The sequence below is a fragment of the Rhinoderma darwinii genome, chromosome 1 (genome assembly GCF_050947455.1).
Source record: "Rhinoderma darwinii isolate aRhiDar2 chromosome 1, aRhiDar2.hap1, whole genome shotgun sequence".
In the NCBI taxonomy this organism is placed as follows: Eukaryota; Metazoa; Chordata; class Amphibia; order Anura; family Rhinodermatidae; genus Rhinoderma; species Rhinoderma darwinii.
In genome coordinates, this window is record NC_134687.1 from 324,142,061 (window position 1) to 324,161,605 (window position 19,545).

Sequence of the window (19,545 nt, forward strand, 5' to 3'; positions counted from 1 at the left end):
AAAAATCACATTGTCAAAATTAGATATATTTATTTGCATTGTGCACAGAGAAATAAGTATTTAATCCCTTTGGCAAACAAGACTTAATACTTGGTGGCAAAACCCTTGTTGGCAAGCACAGCAGTCAGACGTTTTTTGTAGTTGATGATGAGGTTTGCTCACATGTTAGATGGAATTTTGGCCCACTCCTCTTTGCAGATCATATGTAAATCATTAAGATTTCGAGGCTGTCGCTTGGCAACTCGGATCTTTAGCTCCCTCCATAAGTTTTCGATGGGATTAAGGTCTGGAGACTGGCTAGGCCACTCCATGACCTTAATGTGCTTCTTTTTGAGCCACTCCTTTGTTGCCTTGGCTGTATGTTTCGGGTCATTGTCGTGCTGGAAGACCCAGCCACGAGCCATTTTTAATGTCCTGGTGGAGGGAAGGAGGTTGTCACTCAGGATTTAACGGTACATGGCTCCATCCATTCTCTTATTGATGCGGTGAAGAAGTCCTGTGCCCTTAGCAGAGAAACACCCCCAAAACATAATGTTTCCACCTCCATGCTTGACAGTGGGGACGGTGTTCTTTGGGTCATAGGCAGCATTTCTCTTCCTCCAAACACGGCGAGTTGAGTTAATGCCAAAGAGCTCAATTTTAGTCTCATCTGACCACAGCACCTTCTCCCAATCACTCTCAGAATCATCCAGATGTTCATTTGCAAACTTCAGACGGGCCTGTACATGTGCCTTCTTGAGCAGGGGGACCTTGCGGGCACTGCAGGATTTTAATCCATTACGGCGTAATGTGTTAGCAATCGTCTTCTTGGTGACTGTGGTCCCAGCTGCCTTGAGATCATTAACAAGTTCCCCCCGTGTAGTTTTCGGCTGAGCTCTCACCTTCCTCAGGATCAAGGATACCCCACGAGGTGAGATTTTGCATTGAGCCCCAGATCGGTCGATTGACAGTCATTTTGTATGTCTTCCATTTTCTTACTATTGCACCAACAGTTGTCTCCTCACCCAGCGTCTTACTTATGGTTTTGTAGCCCATTCCAGCCTTGTGCAGGTCTATGATCTTGTCCCTGACATCCTTAGAAAGCTCTTTGACTCTATCCTCTACAAAATGGGCAAGACCAGACTGATTAATTGAGGCTGTGGACAGGAGTCTTTTATACAGGTGACCATGTAAGACAGCTGTCTTTAATGCAGGCACCAAGTTGGCGGAGAGAAAGAGAGAAAGAGAGAAAGAGAGAAAGAGAGAAAGAGAGAAAGAGAGAAAGAGAGAAAGAGAGAAAGAGAGAAAGAGAGAAAGAGAGAAAGAGAGAAAGAGAGAAAGAGAGAAAGAGAGAAAGAGAGAAAGAGAGAAAGAGAGAAAGAGAGAAAGAGAGAAAGAGAGAAAGAGAGAGAGAGAGAGAATAAAAAGTGGAAGACCTTCTAGTTCTGCTCTCCTGGATCCAATTCCAGTTTTGGCTTAAAAATAAAAAAAATGCATGCAAAAACTGCCCTCCGTTAACAACGCCTATTAAAAAAAAAAAAAAAAACAAAAAAAAAACCTTAAAACCAGAAGTACGCTTTAAAATTGCAATGCTTTTATTAAACTAGCAAATGATGGAGGAAAGTACAATACGGCTGGTACAACACCCACTGGCTGGATTTACTTAGTGTGCATGGGGATTTACTGTGACAGACCTCTTCTACCGTAGGTTTTATCCGTAATTAGACCCATTAATTTATATGACCCACGGACACCTTCCCATATTTTTACGGGAATGTGTCCAGGCCGTAGAAAGTTTCCGTAAAAAAAAAAAATAGGACGTCCTATTTTTTTTATTTTACGGACAGTGCTCCCATACTTTATAATGCGGATGACCTGTCCGCGGCCAGCCATGCCCGTAATCATGGACTGTGATAATCGGCACGGTCATGTGCATGGGGCCTTTCTCACCAGAATTTTGCATCCTGTTAAAAGGTACTGGTGTTTTGTTGTTTAGGCTTGTTTTTTGTGGGACGAGATATAGTTTATCGCTACATGGGACTTATTGTTTAACTAATACCTTTTTTTTTTTTTGGCGGGGGGGGGGGGAATTGAGAAAAAAAACGATTGTGCTTTTTTTTGTGCGGTTTAATTAATGTGTTAACTTTATTTTTCATGTCGCTATGATCGTGGCTATACCATATGCGTATTTTTCAAGTTTTTATTTTGCACTTTTTTATTAAATAAAACCACTTTTTATGGGAAAAAATGTATTTTATTTTTACTGTTAAACTTCACTTTTTTTTATATCTTCATAACAAATAAAAACAGTTAACCCCTTCCCGCTCCTTGACATACTATTACGTCATGGCAGCTGTATCGTTCGCGCTCCATGACGTAATAGTACGTCTCGGGAGTAACGGCCGTTACGCTGTGTCCCCGCTGATTAACCCCTTAAAAGCCGCGTTCTATAGAAATCGCGGCTTTTTAGGGGTTAAGCTGCCATCGCCGGCCTGCTACGCGATAGCGGCCGGCGATGGTGACTATGGCAACCGGACACGAAACAAAAGCTATGCCATAGACGGAAGCCTAGTGGGTCCTGACAACGTCAGGACCCACTATGCTTGCTGTCAGTGAGTAGCTGACAGTTCTAATACACTGCACTACGCATGTAGTGCAGTGCATTAGAATAGCGAACAGGGCCTCCTGCCCCCTAGTGGGACAAAGTAATAAAGTTAAAAAAAAGTTAAAAAAAGATGTGTAAAAAGAAGAAAATAAAAAAGATTTAAAAGTAAAAATCCCCCCTTTTCCCTTATCAGTCCTTTATTATTAATAAAAATATATAAAACAAACAAATAAACTATACATAATTGGTATCGCCGCGTCCGTAACGGCCTGAACTACAAAATTATTTCATTATTTATCCCGCACGGTGAACGCCGTAAAATAAAATAATAATAAACCGTACCACAATCACAATTCTTTGGTCACTTCACCTCCCAAAAAATGGAATAAAAAGAGATCAAAAAGTCGCATGTACCTAAAAATGGTACTGATCGAAACTACAGTTCGTTACGCAAAAAATAAGTCCTCGCACGGCTTTATTGATTGAAAAATAAAAACGTTATGGCTCTTAGAATAAGGTAACACAAAAAGTGAATGATTGTTTACAAAACGTATTTTATTGTGCAAACGCCATAAGACATAAAAAAAAACTATAAACATCTGGTATCGCCGTAATCGTATCGCCCCGCAGAATAAAGTGAATGTCATTTATAGCGCACGGTGAACGCTGTAAAAAAAACAAAAAAAAAACAATAGTAGAATTGCTGTTTTTTTAGTCACCACGCCACCTAAAAATAGAATAAAAACTGATCAAAAAGCCGCATGCACCCCAAGAAAACTACAATGGATTCCTCAAGGGGTCTAGTTTCCAAATTGGGGTCACTTTTGGGGGGTTCCCAATGTTTTGGCACCACAAGACCTCTTCAAACCGGACATGGTGCCTAATAAAAAAAAGAGGCCTCAAAATCCACTGGGTGCTCCTTTGCTTTGGAGGCCGGTGTTTCAGTCCATTACCGCACTAGGGCCACATGTGTGATATTTCTAAAAACTGCAGAATCTGGGCAATACGTATTAATTTGCGTTTCACTGATCAATCCTTTTGTGTTATAAAAAAAATGGTATAAAGAGGATTTTCTAACCAAAAAAAAAATGTACATTTCACCTCTACTTTGCTCTAAATTTTGGTGAAACACCTAAGGGTATGTTCACACGAGGGACGAGGGCGTCCGTTACGGCTGAAATTACGGGGATGTTTCAGCCTGAAAACATCCCCGTAATTTCAGCCGTACCGGCATGTGCAGGCGCTTGAACGCCGCGTCAATTACGGCCGTAATTAGCGCTGCTATTCATTGGAGTCAATGAATAACGGCTCCAATTACGGCCAAAGAAGTGACAGGTCACTTCTTTGACGCGGGCGTCTATTTACGCGCCGTCATTTGACAGCGGCGCGTAAATATACGCCTCGTGTGAACAGACAAACGTCTGCCCATTGCTTTCAATGGGCAGATGTTTGTCAGCGCTATTGAGGCGCTATTTTCAGACGTAATTCGGGGCAAAAACGCCCAAATTACGTCCGTAAATAGGCCGTGTGAACATACCCTAAAGGGTTCATACATTTTCTAAATGCTGTTGTGAATACCTTGAGGGGGTCTAGTTTCTAAAATGGGGTATTTCATAGGGGTTTCTAATATATGGGCCCCTCAAAGCAACTTAAGAACTGAACTGGAACCTAAAACAATAAATAAATGAGGCAATACTTCGCTTCTTACATTATACTGATAATGAGCCGTGCCCACCCCGAGATGACCCCAGTTTTGACCGTTTGTATAAACGGAGACCCCTATTAGACCGTTCCAGTGCCCGGTTTTCCCAAGCATACACCCGAGAGAACTGTATTTCTATTGATGAGTCCCTGGTACATTTTAAAGGGAGGGTTCAATTCCGCGAGTACCTGCCGGGTAAGAGGGCAAGGTATGGCGTGAAGATGTATAAGCTGTGAGAGTGCATCAGGGTATACCTACAGATTTAGGATATATGAAGGAAAGGCCACCCCCAAACCAGACTGCATCCTGGACTACAATAGGTACATGGGTGGGATGGACTTGTAAGATCAAGCCCTGAAGCCCTACAGCGCTATGCGGTGTGGTATAAGAAGCTGGCCGTGCACATCATACAGATGGCTTTGTACAATGCGTACATGCTACGTCGATGTGCAGGCCAGACGGGAACTTTCCTGGAATTTCAAGAGGTGATTATTAAGAACCTAATATTTAGGGACCAAGAAGGGGGGGCACCCAGTACTTCTGGAAGCGAGGCCACACGCATCGTACCAGGGCAACACTTTCCAGAAGTTCCCCAAACTGGCAAGAAGGGAAAAAGTCAAAAGAGGTGCAAAGTCAGCTATAAGAGGGCGATAATGGATGACACAATATATCAATGTGACACGTGTCCCGAATAACCAGAGCTCTGTATGAAAGAGTGTTTTAAAATTTATCATAAATCCCTTGGTTTATAATTTACCCCAATTTTACTTACCCTGATGCACTCCACACAGCTTATCCCCCCTCGTCTTTCCCCTCTGAGCCCTGCTGTGTGTCCAGGCAGCTGATAACAGCCACATGTAGGGTATTGCCATACCCGGGAGAACCCACATTACAGTTTATGGGGTGTAGGTCTCCGGTCAAAATGATCACTACACCTCTAGATGAATGCCTTAAGGGTGTAATTTTTAAAACAGGGTCACTTCTTGCGGGTTTCAACTGTACTGGTACCTCAGGGGTTTCTGCATACATGACTTCGCACTAGAAAATCCCCAGTAGGCCAAATGGTGGTCCTTTCCTTCTGAGCCCTCCCATGGGCCCAAACGGCAGTTTATCACAACAAATGGGGTATTGCGGCACTCAGAACAAATTGCGCAACAGAATGGGGTATTTTGTTTCTTGTGAAAATAAGACATTTTCAGCCAAAACTACATATTATTTGAAAAAAATAATTTTGTTTTCATTCCCAGCCCAATTCAAATAAGTTCTGTGAAAAAACTATTGAGTCTAAATGGTCACATTACCCATAAATGAATTCCTTGAGGGGTGTAGTTTCCAAAATGGGGTCACTTTTGGTGAGTTTCCATTGCTTTGATACCTCTGAGGCTCTGCAAATGCGACATGGCACCCGAAAACCAATCCAACAAAATCTTGACTCCAACAAACATATAGCGCTCCTTTCCTTCTGAGCCCTCCCATGGGCCCAAACGGCAGTTTATCACCACAAATGTGGTATTGCCACACTAAGGACAAATTGGGCAACAAAATGGGGTATTTTGTTCCCTGTGAAAATAAGAAATTTTGATCACAAATGACATTTTATTGGAAAAAGTCATTTTTTTCATTTCACAGCCCAATTCAAATACGTGCTGTGAAAAAACTGTGCGGTCAAAATGGTAACAACAACCCTAAATGAATTCCTTGAGGGGTGTAGTTTCCAAAATGGGGTCACTATTACAGGATTTCTACTGTTTTGGCACCTCAACACCTCTTCAAACCTGGCATGCTGCCTAAAATATATTCTAATAAAAAAAGAGGACTCAAAACGCACTAGGTGCTTCTTTGCTTCTAGGGCTTATGTTTTAGTCCACGAGCGCAGTAGGGCCACATGTGAGACATTTCTAAAAACTGCAGAATCTGGACAATACATATTTAGTAGTGTTTCTCTGGTAAAACCTTCTGTGTTACAGAAAAAAAAATAAATTTGAAATTCAGCAAGAAAAATGAAATTTGCAAATTTCACCTCCACTTTGCTTTAATTCCTGTGAAATGCCTGAAGGGTTAAAAAAAACTTTCTAAATGCGGTTTTGAATACTTTGAGGGGTCTAGTTTTTAAAATGGGGTGTTTTATCAGGGTTCCTAATACATAGGCCCCACAAAGCCACTTCAGAACTCAAGAGGTACCTTAAAAAAAAGGTCTTTTGAAATTCTTAAAAATATGAGAAATTGCTGTTTATGTTCTAAGCCTTGTAACGTCCAAGAAAAATAAAAGAATGTTCAAAAAACGATGCCAATCTAAAGTAGACATATGGGAAATGTGAACTAGTAACTATTTTGGGTGGTATAACCGTCTGTTTTACAAGCAGATGAATTTAAATTCTGAAAAATGCAATTTTTTCAAAATTTTCTCTAAATTTTGCAATTTTTCACCAATAAACACTGAATATATCGACCAAATTTTACCACGAACATGAAGCCCAATGTGTCACGAGAAAACAATCTCAGAATCGCTTGGGTAGGTTTAAGCATTCCGACGTTATTACCACATAAAGTGAAATATGTCAGATTTGAAAAATGGGCTCTGAGCCTTAAGGCCAAAACTAGGCTGCGTCCTTAAGGGGTTAAAGTCCACCATGATGGCACACTAGGAGGATGATCCCTTGACCTCTAAGAACAGGAACTGAGAGAGGTTAAAAGGGCTCCACTCCCAGCCTCCCAACAGTGTGTACCATATCACTACACCGGAAGGAACTTGCTAATCCTATGTGTATGTTAAAGTCACATACCACTAAGAATGTGAATGTATGCAGTCATGGTGAACTCATGGAAACAGAATTACCGGTAAAACTAATTCTTACTTTCCATTTCGTCCCCCGTGACAGCACAACAGCAGAATACCAAATGAGATGGTTTAGGGTGGGACTACCGATTTCAGTTGCTTGCGGCCAAAGGCTAAATCTCTACTGGATGAAAGGTCTAGCTTATAATGTTTTGCACAGGTAAGGGAGCTAGCCTAGGTAGCTGCACAGCAGGTCTGGTCTCCATTTCCTGGAGTTCAAGGCAGCACAATATCCCACGAAATATTTTTTTTACTGCTTGCACCTATGAATCTTCATTCTGGTCTCTGGGAGCTTTTTAGGGGGAAGGCTGATCGCTTGATTGTTTAATAGTTTTTTTTGCATGTACTGCTTATTATCCGTCTCTTCTATCTGGCAGTCAATAGACTTTAACGCCTGTGAAAGTGCTGTCTTGGACTCCAAGAAACAAAAATTTCAGGTAAGTAAATTTTCTAAATACCAAAGCATTTTTGCCTGTTAGTGTAAAATGGACAGGCAATTAAGGCCAGAGGCATAGCCAGTTAGGGCCCCCGGTTGCCATGGCAAGCCACCAATCACAGGCCGCCGATGGGTGACAAAGGGAGACCCCTCCTGTCAAAACAATTAAATGCTTCTGTTGCTTGCGGCATTTAACCCCTTCCCGCATTTTCACGTACATGCACGTCAGGGAATGCAGCTGGTTAGCGCATTCCAACGTGCATGTACGTGATGCAGTTAAACTGTCACAGCGCCGCGGGACGAGGTGACAGTTCACTGCAAACTGCTGTCCGAGACAGCTTAGCAACAGAGCTACCCAACAGGGGACCAATGACAGTGGTCCCCTGTCGGCGATCGCTGTGATAGGTTTGTCAGTGCAGTCAGACCAATCACAGTTAGTGTGACGCAGGCAGGACTTCTTTTTCTATAGTTTCTGATCTCCTCTGTCGGTTTTGAGAGAAGATCAGAGACGGATTCTAAGTTTATTTATGAACTAAATATACCCCCACAGCCTGATCAGTCACCCCCTGTGCTGACCAGTCACCCCCACAGCCTGATCCATCACCCCATGCTGACCAGTCACCTCCTGTGCTCCATCAGCAAATCCTTTTGCCCCATCAGTATCGTCTGTTGCCCAGTGACAGACATCACTGAATCAGTTCAGTCAGCCAGACTGCGTGTGAAACCTCTTTGGTGGGGTTTTTCTGTGTTTTTTTTTGTTCTTGTAAAAATGAAAAATATAAAAACGTTCGTTAGTGAGCGACAGGGATAGTAAATTAGTTAGGGATAGTATCAGACTAGCATGTTAGAGTGTACGTGGTGTAAGGTTAGGTACTAGTTAAGGGTACTAGGTCAGGGCTAGTTAAAAATAATTTAGCATTAGGTAGGGCTTACTTAGGGTTAGAGGTTCAGGGAGTTAAAAACTATTACAATGACAAAGCGGGTGTTCACTGCTGAAGAGGCGTACGCCTTATTCTGTGCAGTCAGATTTTGACAGTGGAGATGGTGAAATTTTTGATGTAGTCATCCTCAAGTGACACATCTAGTGATACCCACCCCCCGTAGACTTTCTAGGGTTAGTGCGCAAGCACAAACCAAATTCAGATGCCCATGCGTGGATTGCCCCTAATAGTAAATATTAGGCCCCAAATATGGACCCCTACCAATGCAAATGAAATACAGAAATTTTGGTGCCTACTACTTAACATGGGCATTACAAAAAAGCCCATTATTCGCTCCTATTGGTGCATGGATATGCTACACCATTGCCCACTTTACAGCCTCACCATGCCTAGGGCTCGTTTCGAGCTCCTGCTACGGTTCCTGCATTACAACAACGAGGAATGCCCACCCAATAATGACCCCAGTTTTGACACTGTTTAAAATTAGAACTGTAGTGAACCACTACAATTCAAAATTTAGAGAGATTTACACCCCACAAAAATGCATTGCATTGGACGAATCCTTGGTTCATTTCAAGGGCAGGCTACACTTCCGCCAGTACCTGCCCAACAAAAGGTCTAGGTATGCGGTGAAGCTGTATAAAGTGTGTGAAAGAGTGTCTGGATACACTTTTAAATTCAGAATCTATGAGGGAAAAGATTCTGCAATAAAGCCCCAAGACTGTCCCCCTGTCCTAGGAATAAGTGAGAAGATAGTATGGGATTTGCTGCACCCCTTACTGGACCAGGGATACCATCTATATATTGACAACTTTTATAATAGTGTCCCCCTTTTGAAGTGCCTTGCTGCTAGAGGAACCGCAGCATGCGGCACAATTAGGAGAAACCAAAAGGGTCTCCCCAAGGACTTTGTAGATCATACAGTGCGCCGAGGGGAATACAGGGCTGTTTGCAGTGACAATTTGCTGCTGGTCAAATACAAGGCCAAGCGTGATGTCCTTGTATAGACCACTCTCCATGCAGACCGATCCAGCCCTGTCCCAGTGCGAGGAACCACAGAGCAGACCATCAAGCCTGTGTGCATCCAGGACTACAACCAGTTCATAGGAGGGGTGGATCTTTCGGACCAGGTTCTGCAACCCTACAATGCCCTCAGAAAAACAAGAACCTGGTATAAAAAAATTGTCCGTATACCTGACACAAGTGGCACTATATAATTCCTTTCTGTATAAAAGTGCAGGCCATAGGGGGACTTTTCTTGATTTTCAAGAAAAAAAAATTATTAAAACTTTGATTTTTGGAGACCAGGAAGGGGAGAGCAGCAATGGAAGCAGCAGTAAGTAACTGTACATAGTTGCAAGAGTGTGCACCGGGAAGTCAGCTGTTGCCGACAGCTGACACTCCACTCTTACCGGCCAGCGGTCCTTTGCCGCCGATTTTGGGAAATGAACCCCTTAAATTCGGCGATCTGTTGCAATCGCCGAATTTTAGGGGTTTCTAGCATATCTTCGGCTGGTCCTGATAGAGTGACAGGAAGCCTGTGTCGCTCCCGATGCACACTGTCGGCGACAAGGTGTGCATCGGGAACTGGGAGATCGGCAACACTGGAGTGAGTGTCAGCTATTGGGGACAGCTGATCAGCGGCTCATCGCCGCTGATGTCGGCAATTAACCCGATAAATGTGGTGCTCGATTGCAATCACCACATTTAGGGGGTTTGTAGCACATCAGCAGCCCCCATGCAATTGTGGGGGCTGCTGATGCTTGTGATGGCATCCGGAGGCCAGGCAACGGCCTCCGGGTCTGCCATGTATGGAAGCCTATGAGGACCAGCCTCTGGCTGGCCCTCGTAGAGTTACTGTCAGAGTGACTGTGACGCCACACTGACAGTTGGAATACGTTACACTACCTAGGTAGTGTAATGTATTCTAGCAGTGATCAGAGATGCTGGTAAAAAAAAAGTGTAAAAAGTAAAAAAAAAAAGTTAATAAAAATGTTTTATAAAAGTGTAAAAATAACAATTTTTTGTTTTCCTATAAGTCATTTATTATAGGGAAAAATGAAAAACGTTAAAAAAAAAAAAAAGTACACATTTGGTATCACCGTGTTCGTAACGACCCAAACTATGTTATTTTTTTCCGCATGGTGAATACCGCAAAATAAAACGGAAAACTATGTCAGCAACGCTATAGTTTGGTCACCACCCCTCCCAAGATATAGAATAAAAAGTGATCAAAAAGTCGCATTTACCCCAAAATAGTACCAATAAAAACTACAACCAGTCCCACAAAAAACAAGACCTCCCACAGCTTTGACGAAAAAATTAAAAAAAAAAAGTTACGGCTCAGAATAGGGTGTCTCAGAAAATAAATTATTTTATAGAAACGTAATTTTATTGTGCAAACGCTGAAAAACGTTTAAAAAAACCAAAAACTCTACACATATGGTATCGCCGTAATCGCACCGACCGGCAGAATAAAGTAAAACGTAATTTATTGCGCACGTGTATGCTGTAAGAAAAAAAAGAATTTAAAGTGCCAAAAATCGCTTTTTTTTGGTCACCTTAGCTCTAAAAAAGATCCTGTGGGGTCAAAATGCTCACTATACCCCTAGAAAAATTCCTATTTTGGAAACTACACCCCTCAAGGGTCACTTTTCGGGGGTTTCCACTGTTTTGGTCCCTCCGGGGCATTGCAAACCAGACATGGCACAGAAAACCAATCCAGCAAATTCTGCGCTCCAAAATGCGCTCCTTCCTTCCTGAGCCCTGCTGTGGGTCCAAACATCAGTTTGAGACCACATATGGGGTATTGCCGTAATCGGGAGAAATTGATTTACAAATATTGGGGTGCTTTTTCTCCTTTATTCATTGTAAAAAGGAAAAAATGCTATGTTTCCAAAGGAAAAAAAAAGGTGATTTTCATCTTCACAGAATAATTCCACTAAATTCTGCGAAAAAAACAAACCTGTCAAATTGCTAACTATACCCTTAGAAAAATGCCTTGAGGGGTGTAGTTTCAAAAATGGTCACTTTTGGGGGGGTTTCGACTGTTTAGGTACCACAAGACTTCTTCAAACCTGACATGGTGCCTAAAATATATTCCTAAAAAAAGGAGGCCCCCAAAATCCACTAGGTGCTCCTTTGCTTCTGAGGCCGGTGTTTCAGTCCATTAGGATACTAGGGCCACATGTGGGATATTTCTAAAAACTGCAGAATCTGGGCAATAAATATTGAGTTGCGTTTCTCTGGTAAAACCTTCTGTGTTAAAAAAATAAAAAAAATTGTATTACAAATGAATAAATCGGCAAAAAAAAAAAAAAATTACATTTGTAAATTTCACCTCTACTTTGCCTTAATTCCTGTGAAACGCCTAAAGGGTTTAAATACTTCCTGAATGTGGTTTTGAATACCTTGAGGGGTGCAGTTTTCAAAATGGGGTGATTTATGGGGACTTTATAATATATAAGGCCCTCAAAGCCACTTCAGAACTGAACTGGTCCCTGAAAAAATGGCCTATTGAAATTTTCTTGAAATATGAGAAATTGCTGCTAAAGTTCTAAGCTTTGTAACGTCCTAGAAAAATAATGATGCAAACAAAGTACACATATGGGGGATGTTCACTAGTAAGTATTTTGTGTGGTATTACTATCCGTTTTACAAGCAAATACATTTAAATTTAGAAAAATGCTAATTTTTGCTAAAATTTGAAGTTTTTCACAAATAAATATTGAATTTAGCAACCAAATTTTTTCACTAACAAAGTACAATGTGTCACAAGAAAATCTCAGAATCGCTTGGATAGGCAATAGCATTCTGGAGTTATTACCACAAAGTAACACGTAAGATTTGCAAAAATCATCTGTTTCCACAAGGCCAAAACAGGCTGTGTCCTAAAGGGGTTAAGGTCCAAACTACCTTGGTCATTATGGGGTTATAAACTGCTAGGATTGAAGGTTTCTCCAATCTCAGCCGTTGCAGCGGGAGCCCAGCTGACAGTCACAGCCAGGCTCCCGGGGTGATCGTGCAGGCACAGCTTCTGTGCCCACGCGATCACCATCATGTACATCCAAAAGTGGTAATGTGACCCTTCCCATGACGTGCATGTACGTGAAAATGCGAGAAGGGGTTAAGGGTAGCAGGGGAACTAAGAAATTGGAGGAGCGATCCCCATGAAGATATTATATGAAAATCAATCAGTATACAATTTGAACTATTAAAAAAAAACAAAAGAAAAAAGCCACACATACTATATGATCACCTGCATGTTTCATTGCAGCACTAAAGGCTGCCCTTCATTGAGCCTTGCAAATACCAGGAGCTTCCCTGCTACCCATCACCACACTACAAACTTTAATTTAAAACTTATAGACTATCATTTATGGCTGACTATAGTCAGGTAACCCCAAATTATGTTACATATTGAAAAATAAAAAATAAAAGCCGGTCCAGCAAGTTCAACCGCAATAAATTACACGTCATTCATTATAACCCTCAATGCTAGTCATCCATAAATCATCTAGCTTTTTTAAATGCTGGCATAGTATCTGCCATTACTACCTCTTGGGGTAGGGCATTCCATAGTTTGACTACTTACCGTAAAGAACCCTTTCTTATATTGATGTCTGAAACGCCTTATTTCCAGACACAATGAAGGTCCCAGGTCTTGTAGAGTCCTTGGAAAGAACAGATTATGTGCTAGTTCTCTGTATTGACCACACATCCACAGGTTAATAAAATCACCTTAGGATATTTTTACGCAGCAGAATCCGCTGTAAAATTCCACCACCCATTCATTTCAATGGGAGCCAGACGTTTCCGCAAAAGCATCCTGCCCAAACTTCCCATTAAAGTGAATGGGAGGAGGAACCTTCCTGCCAATGGCAGGAATAATTCTGCGGGAGAACCCACCAAGCAAAAGCAGCCGTGTGAACATCTTTTCACACGCCGTTCTGAGGAGTCTTTTCCAAGCTGAACAAGCCCAATTTTAGCCTTTTATTGTAAGACACCTCCCATGCCTTTTAATAATCTAGTCGCCTGCCTTTGAACCTTCTCCAGCGCTCCGATATCCTCTTTACAATTTGGAGGCCAAAACTGAATTCCATATTATATAGATGTGGCCTCACAAGGCATAATATTACATTTGAATCACAGGTTCTCTCTTTTTTAAACACTCTAAAATCCAATTTGCTTTTGCAGCTGCTGCTTGACAGAGTGCTGCTGCTTAGCTTATTAACCAGAATAAAAAAAATTTAAAAAGAAAAAAGGTGGATTAACATGCATTCTGTAACTGAAAATCAGTTCCATTCATCTGCATGGGGTTGTTTCTGCAGCAAGCCCATGGATGTCTGCACCATTCAAATGAATGGAACAGATTTTCAGTCGCAGAAAATTCTGGAACAAAATCTGCCGCGTGTAAATCCACCCTAAGGGTTTATTCAGACGAATGGGATATACGTCCGTGCAAATCACGCGCGCGAGTCCGCTGCGAAAAACTCACGACATGTCCGTTCTTTGTGCGTATTTCGCACATCAAGCACCCATTGAAGTCAATGGGTGTGTGAAAATCACGCGCACCACACGGAAGCACTTCTGTGGGACGAGCGTGATTCGCACAACAGCTGTCAAACTATGAATGAAAACAGAAAAGCACCACATCCAAACGGAGTGTCAGAATGATGGGGCTGCACGAAAATCACGCAGCCGCGCATCATACGGAGCTGTTAAGTGCCTTTTGCGCACGCAAAACGCCGCGTTTTTTGCGTGCGCAAAACGATGTGAATCCGGCCTAATTCAGATAACCTATTAAGCAATTGCTAGTTAAAAAAGGCAAAGCACGCAAAACGTAAGAAATTAAAAAGGAAAAGTATCTTTTGTATTTAAATTCAGACACTTTCAACAAAAATACATTTGATGGGAGGGAGAAAAAAAAATGCAAGCAAAAATTGCACAATTTAAGGAAGAAATAAAATAAAAAAAAATAAAGACAATGGCTAGTAATATCCCCTTCGACTCCTTAGTTCACATTACAAGACCGAGCAAAGCATTAAAATATCCTATGGTAATAACTACAAATAGGTAGAGCATGAGAGCGAAAGCATCATGGCTAATCCAAAACAAAAAACTGTTTCACGACTATTTCATAGTTTGTTTCCAATCTGAAGCCAGATATTTTAAATACTACAAAAAGTCTGCAACCAGTTGATTTTCATCATATCAACAATCGAGTCTTCGATAAAAGCATCGGCAAAGTCCTTTCCTCAGAAGTCTCCCGCTCTGTATTGCAGAACTGTGGAGACACAAACCTCCAACTGAGCTACCATTTAAGCCTGCAATGCACAGAACTGCTGGAAGACAGACAGAATGTGATGGTCCAGTTCTCCGGTGAACAAGAGGTTCTCCAAAGTCAACATGTACTGCTGGATTATCTGATGGTGCTAAACAAAGACAGAAACGCAACATGAGAAATGTGTCATTGTCACTACATTTCAGCATCTCAATACAAATCAACCTTGTAAATCAAGTACCAACCTGTAAAAAGACTTGTTGAAGTCTTTCTATACAGTTCTTATACCATGGAGTAATCACATCAATGCCGCCTGTTTCACAGCGGACTAAGTGCTCTGTGAGGATCATAATAAAATGCTGAAAGAAAAGAACGTTAAATTCAGAGAAATAAAAATTTAAATTGTCCCTTTTTAATACTTTCTATTTCTTTTTATTTGTTTTATACAATACCTGAAAAATTACAAGGAAAAGGTTTTTTTGTTCACTTTGAGCAGACTCCACTTTTTCTTGTAAACGCTCAATTTGCTCCTCCAGCGGTCCATCCTCCCTTCCACTGTCATCGTCATTATCTCTCTAAAAAAAACAAACACAAATCTATCATTCAGATCATAGTCGAATGGATTTAATCCACACTTCAGTCATATTTATATTGGTATTTATGTTTGCTATTTTGAGTTATTCCTTATTTGGATCTATCTGCTCATTTGAAGAACTAATTTTCCTGAACGGTTTTCACATCATTACCTAAGTGCTAAACTGAATGAGGCCCACCAATGCTGAAACATTCTAATATCAGCGGCCTACATCTCATCAAAGACAGGCTGCTTTCAGATTCATAATGAGTAGCACATCTACATAGTTGATAAGGTTGAAAAAAAAAGACAGTATGAATTAACACGGTAGGATTATAGGTTGGACTTAATGGACCTAAGGAAAAGCCCCCATGAGGTTGATGCCGATTGGCTCATTAGGGGAAACATTTCTCCAGGACTCAAACATGGCAATCAGAATAAATCCCTGGATCAACATCCCATCTCCAGAATCTAGTACTCAATCTGTAATATTATATTTTTCAAGAAAGACATCAAGGCCCTTCTTGAACTTGTTCAAAGAATCAACCACAACTTCCGGTGGCAGAGAGTTCCATAATCTCACAGTAAAGAATCCCCATCTGTGACTGATGAAACAGTTTTTCCTTTAGAGGTAGAGGATGCCCCCTAGTCCTTGTTACAGGCCTAGGTGTAAAAAGATTAGAAAGATCTCTGTACTGTCCAGTCATATTTGTACATTGCAATTAGATCGTCCCCAAGAAGTCTTTTTTCTAAACTGATTAGCCCCAAGTTTGATAACCTTTCTTGGTACTGCAATCCGCCCATTCATTTAATTACCTTGGTCATCCTTTTTTGCACCCGTTCTAGTTCAGCCATGTCCTTCTTATACACAGGTGCCCAAAATTGTACACAATATTCCGTATGTGGTCTGACTGGTGACTTGCTTATGACAAGAACATAGTTTTGCCTCTATACATCTATGCCTCTTGATGCATCCCATGATTTTATTTGCCTTGGCAGCAGCTGACTGGCACTGGTTGCTAAAGGTACCGTATTTTTTGGACTATAAGACGCACCTGACCACAAGACTCATCCAGGTTTTAGACAACAGAAAATAGGGAAAAAATTATTTGTTAAAAAATAATTTTCTGTTTCACCACATTCTGAGAGCCAAAACTTTTTTTTATACAGATTGAGCGGTGTAAGGGCTTATTTTGTTGCGGGACGAAATTACTTTATTTTGTACATTGTGCTTGGGGAAAAAGTTTTTATTTTGACACTCCGAAAAAATAAATAATAATTTTTTACACATTTTATTAGTTCCCCTAGGGGACTTGAACCAGCGGCCACTTGGTTACATGTGGAGTTACTGAAACAGCGTAACTACGCCGTTTCCCTAACTCCCATAGTAGTGAATGGCAGTTACGGAAGCAGCGTAGCATGTGAGCTACGCTGCTTCCGTAACTACTCTTCAGTTTTATGGGAGTTAGGCCGGATTTACACGAGCGTGTGCGTTTTGCGCGCGCAAAAAAACGCTGCGTTTTGCGTGCGCAAAAGGCAATTGACAGCTCCGTGTGTCATCCATGATGCGCGGCTGCGTGATTTTCGCGCAGCCATCATAGAGATGAGGCTAGTCGACGCCCGTCACTGTCCAAGGTGCTGAAAGAGCTAACTGATCGGCAGTAACTCTTTCAGCACCCTCGACAGTGACTGCCGATCACAATATACACCAACCTGTGAATCAAAAAAGACTTTCAAACTTACCATGAACTGCCTGCTTCCTCCAGTCCGGTCTCCCGGCCGTTGCCTTGGTGACGCGTCCCTCTCTTGTCATCCGGCCCCACCTCCCAGGATGACGCGGCAGTCCATGAGACCGCTGCAGCCTGTGATTGGCTGCAGCCTGTGCTTGGCCTGTGATTGGCTGCAGCTGTCACTTGGACTTAATTGTCATCCCGGGAGGTCGGACTGGAGGAAGAAGCCGGGACTTATCGGTAAGTCCGAACTTCTGTTTTTTTTTACACGTATATGTATATTGTGATCGAAAGTCACTGTCCATGGTGCTGAAACAGTTTAAGTCTTTCAGCACCGTGGGCAGTGACTGTCTCCTGACGTCGCGTACCCGAACATTTTTTGCCGGGTTCGGTCAAAACGAGTTCGGCCGAACCCGGTGAAGTTCGGTACGCTCATCTCTAATTTGACACTCCGTTTGGATGTTTGTAAACAGAAAAGCACGTGGTGCTTTTCTGTTTACATTCATCCTTTTGACAGCTCTTGCGTGATTTTCGCGCATGCAACGCAGGACCGTCCGTGTGGCATGCGTTGTTTTCACGCACCCATTGAAGTCAATGGGTGCGTGTTGCGTGAAAAACGCAAGAATATAGAACATGTCGTGAGTTTTACGCAACGCACTCACGCAGCGCAAAATTCACGCATCGTCTAAACAGCCCCATAGACTATTATAGGTGCGTACGACACGCGTGAAAAGCACGCGCGTATAATACGCTCGTGTAAATGAGGCCTTACTGAAACACTAACTCGCTGAGCTATGCTGTTTCAGTAACTCCACATGAAATCAAGTGGCCGGGAGAGCACAGAAAGCTAGAACGAGGTTTAGGGGGCCCTGTTCTAGAGATAGGTGCAGGTCCCAGAGGTGGGACCTGCATCTATCTGACATTTATAACATCCTTTGGATATGTCAAATGTCCTCCATAAGAAAAACCCCTATAAATGCCGCGGTCGCTATTTACGGCATTTGACTAGTTAAGGGGTTTGCCATAAAACTCATGTATCCCCTATCCACAGAATAGGGGATACATGTGAGATCACTGGGGGTCCGACCGCTGGGACCCCCAGCAATAAGGAGAACAGGGGAGCGAAAATCACCCAAAGCGCTACATGAGAAGCCTGGACTTCCGGGTTCTGTATCCGGCTTATCTGTTCCACAGCTCCATAGAGAATGGAGAGCCGCTCGCGCATGCGCAGAAGAATCCCATTGATCTCTATGAAGCTGCCAGACACAGAATGCGGAAGTCAAAGCTTCTCATGCAGCGCTCCTGGTAACTTTCGTTGCCCATTCTCAATCACACATTGAAAACCATGAGGAAAGAGGAGTCAGAAACTATAAGTACACAAAGAAATATAATTTTATTGTTACATCCGAAATACAAAATATAAAAACACAAGTACACAACGAGATATTTAAAACTGAAAGTAGATAGGTGGATCGAGTATAGCAAACCCTTCACACGGGTATGCCGTAAGTACTAAACCTTAGAAATTATGCTGACATATCTAGGGATGACAACTTGGTTGTTAATTCTCAATCACACATGTATCCCCTATCCTGCGCATAGGGGATACATGTGTTTTATGGCCGTTATAGCAGCGTATCAGAAGCAGACACCTGCAGTATATGGAGCGGGCTCAGTGCGTGACCGAACTCCACACATCACAAGCCCCCCCCCGCTGCATGATGTGCCGGAACGTCATGGGGTTAAGTAACGAAGTGGTCATGGCGCCCGGTGATGCCGGGTCCCATAACTGCAGACTATAAGACGCAGGGACTTTTTAGGGAGATTTACCATATTTTTCAGTTGAAGTTTTACTATTTAATGCATTATTGTAAAATCTGTTTCCTCGGCCCAAGTGCATAACCTTACATTTATCCACATTAAACTTAATTTGCCACTTCTCTGCCCAAACCTCCAGCTTCCCCAAATCCCTCTGTAGTTACATTATCCTCCTCTGTGTTGATTACTTTACAGAGCGAAGTATCATCTGCAAATACTGAAACTACTCTAAACCAGTTATCCCCAACCACTGGGCCACGGATCATTTGGTACCGGGCCACGGTACACGCTCCGGTGGCCGCAGGGAATTCTGGGCAAAAAACTGCACTAAGTTGTGGTGGTTTTTCGCCCGGAATGACCGCTGCAGAAAACTGCTGAGCATTCAGCCAGCCTCCTGGGATGACATTTTATCCCAGGAGATCGCTGCAGCCTGTGATTGGTTGCAGGGGCGGTCCGCCGCAATAAACGCAACAGCTATTTGTTGTGGGTTTTACCGCCCCATTGAATCAATAGGGAAAACCCGCAACAAATCAGCAGCGTTAACGCAAATACAATGGAGATGATGCTGAATAAAACTCTGCACCGAATGTAAATTTTAGCGGTTTTTCCGTTCACTATTTACGCAGCGAATGTATGAGATT

The 19,545-nt window shown here is 42.3% G+C and overlaps 1 protein-coding gene across 1 annotated transcript in view; it reads right to left on the reverse strand.

Annotated features, from left to right (window-relative positions):
* Window positions 1-14,342: 14,342 nt before the first annotated feature.
* NCBP1 (nuclear cap binding protein subunit 1) overlaps window positions 14,343-19,545 on the reverse strand; it is a 47,657-nt gene continuing 42,454 nt past the window's right edge. The window contains exons 21-23 of the mRNA XM_075825629.1: window positions 15,235-15,357; window positions 15,028-15,141; window positions 14,343-14,933 (exon numbers count right to left, since the gene is read on the reverse strand). Coding sequence (XP_075681744.1) covers window positions 14,820-14,933; window positions 15,028-15,141; window positions 15,235-15,357 — 351 coding nt within the window. The 3' untranslated portion in view covers window positions 14,343-14,819. The remainder of the gene's footprint in view (window positions 14,934-15,027; window positions 15,142-15,234; window positions 15,358-19,545) is intronic.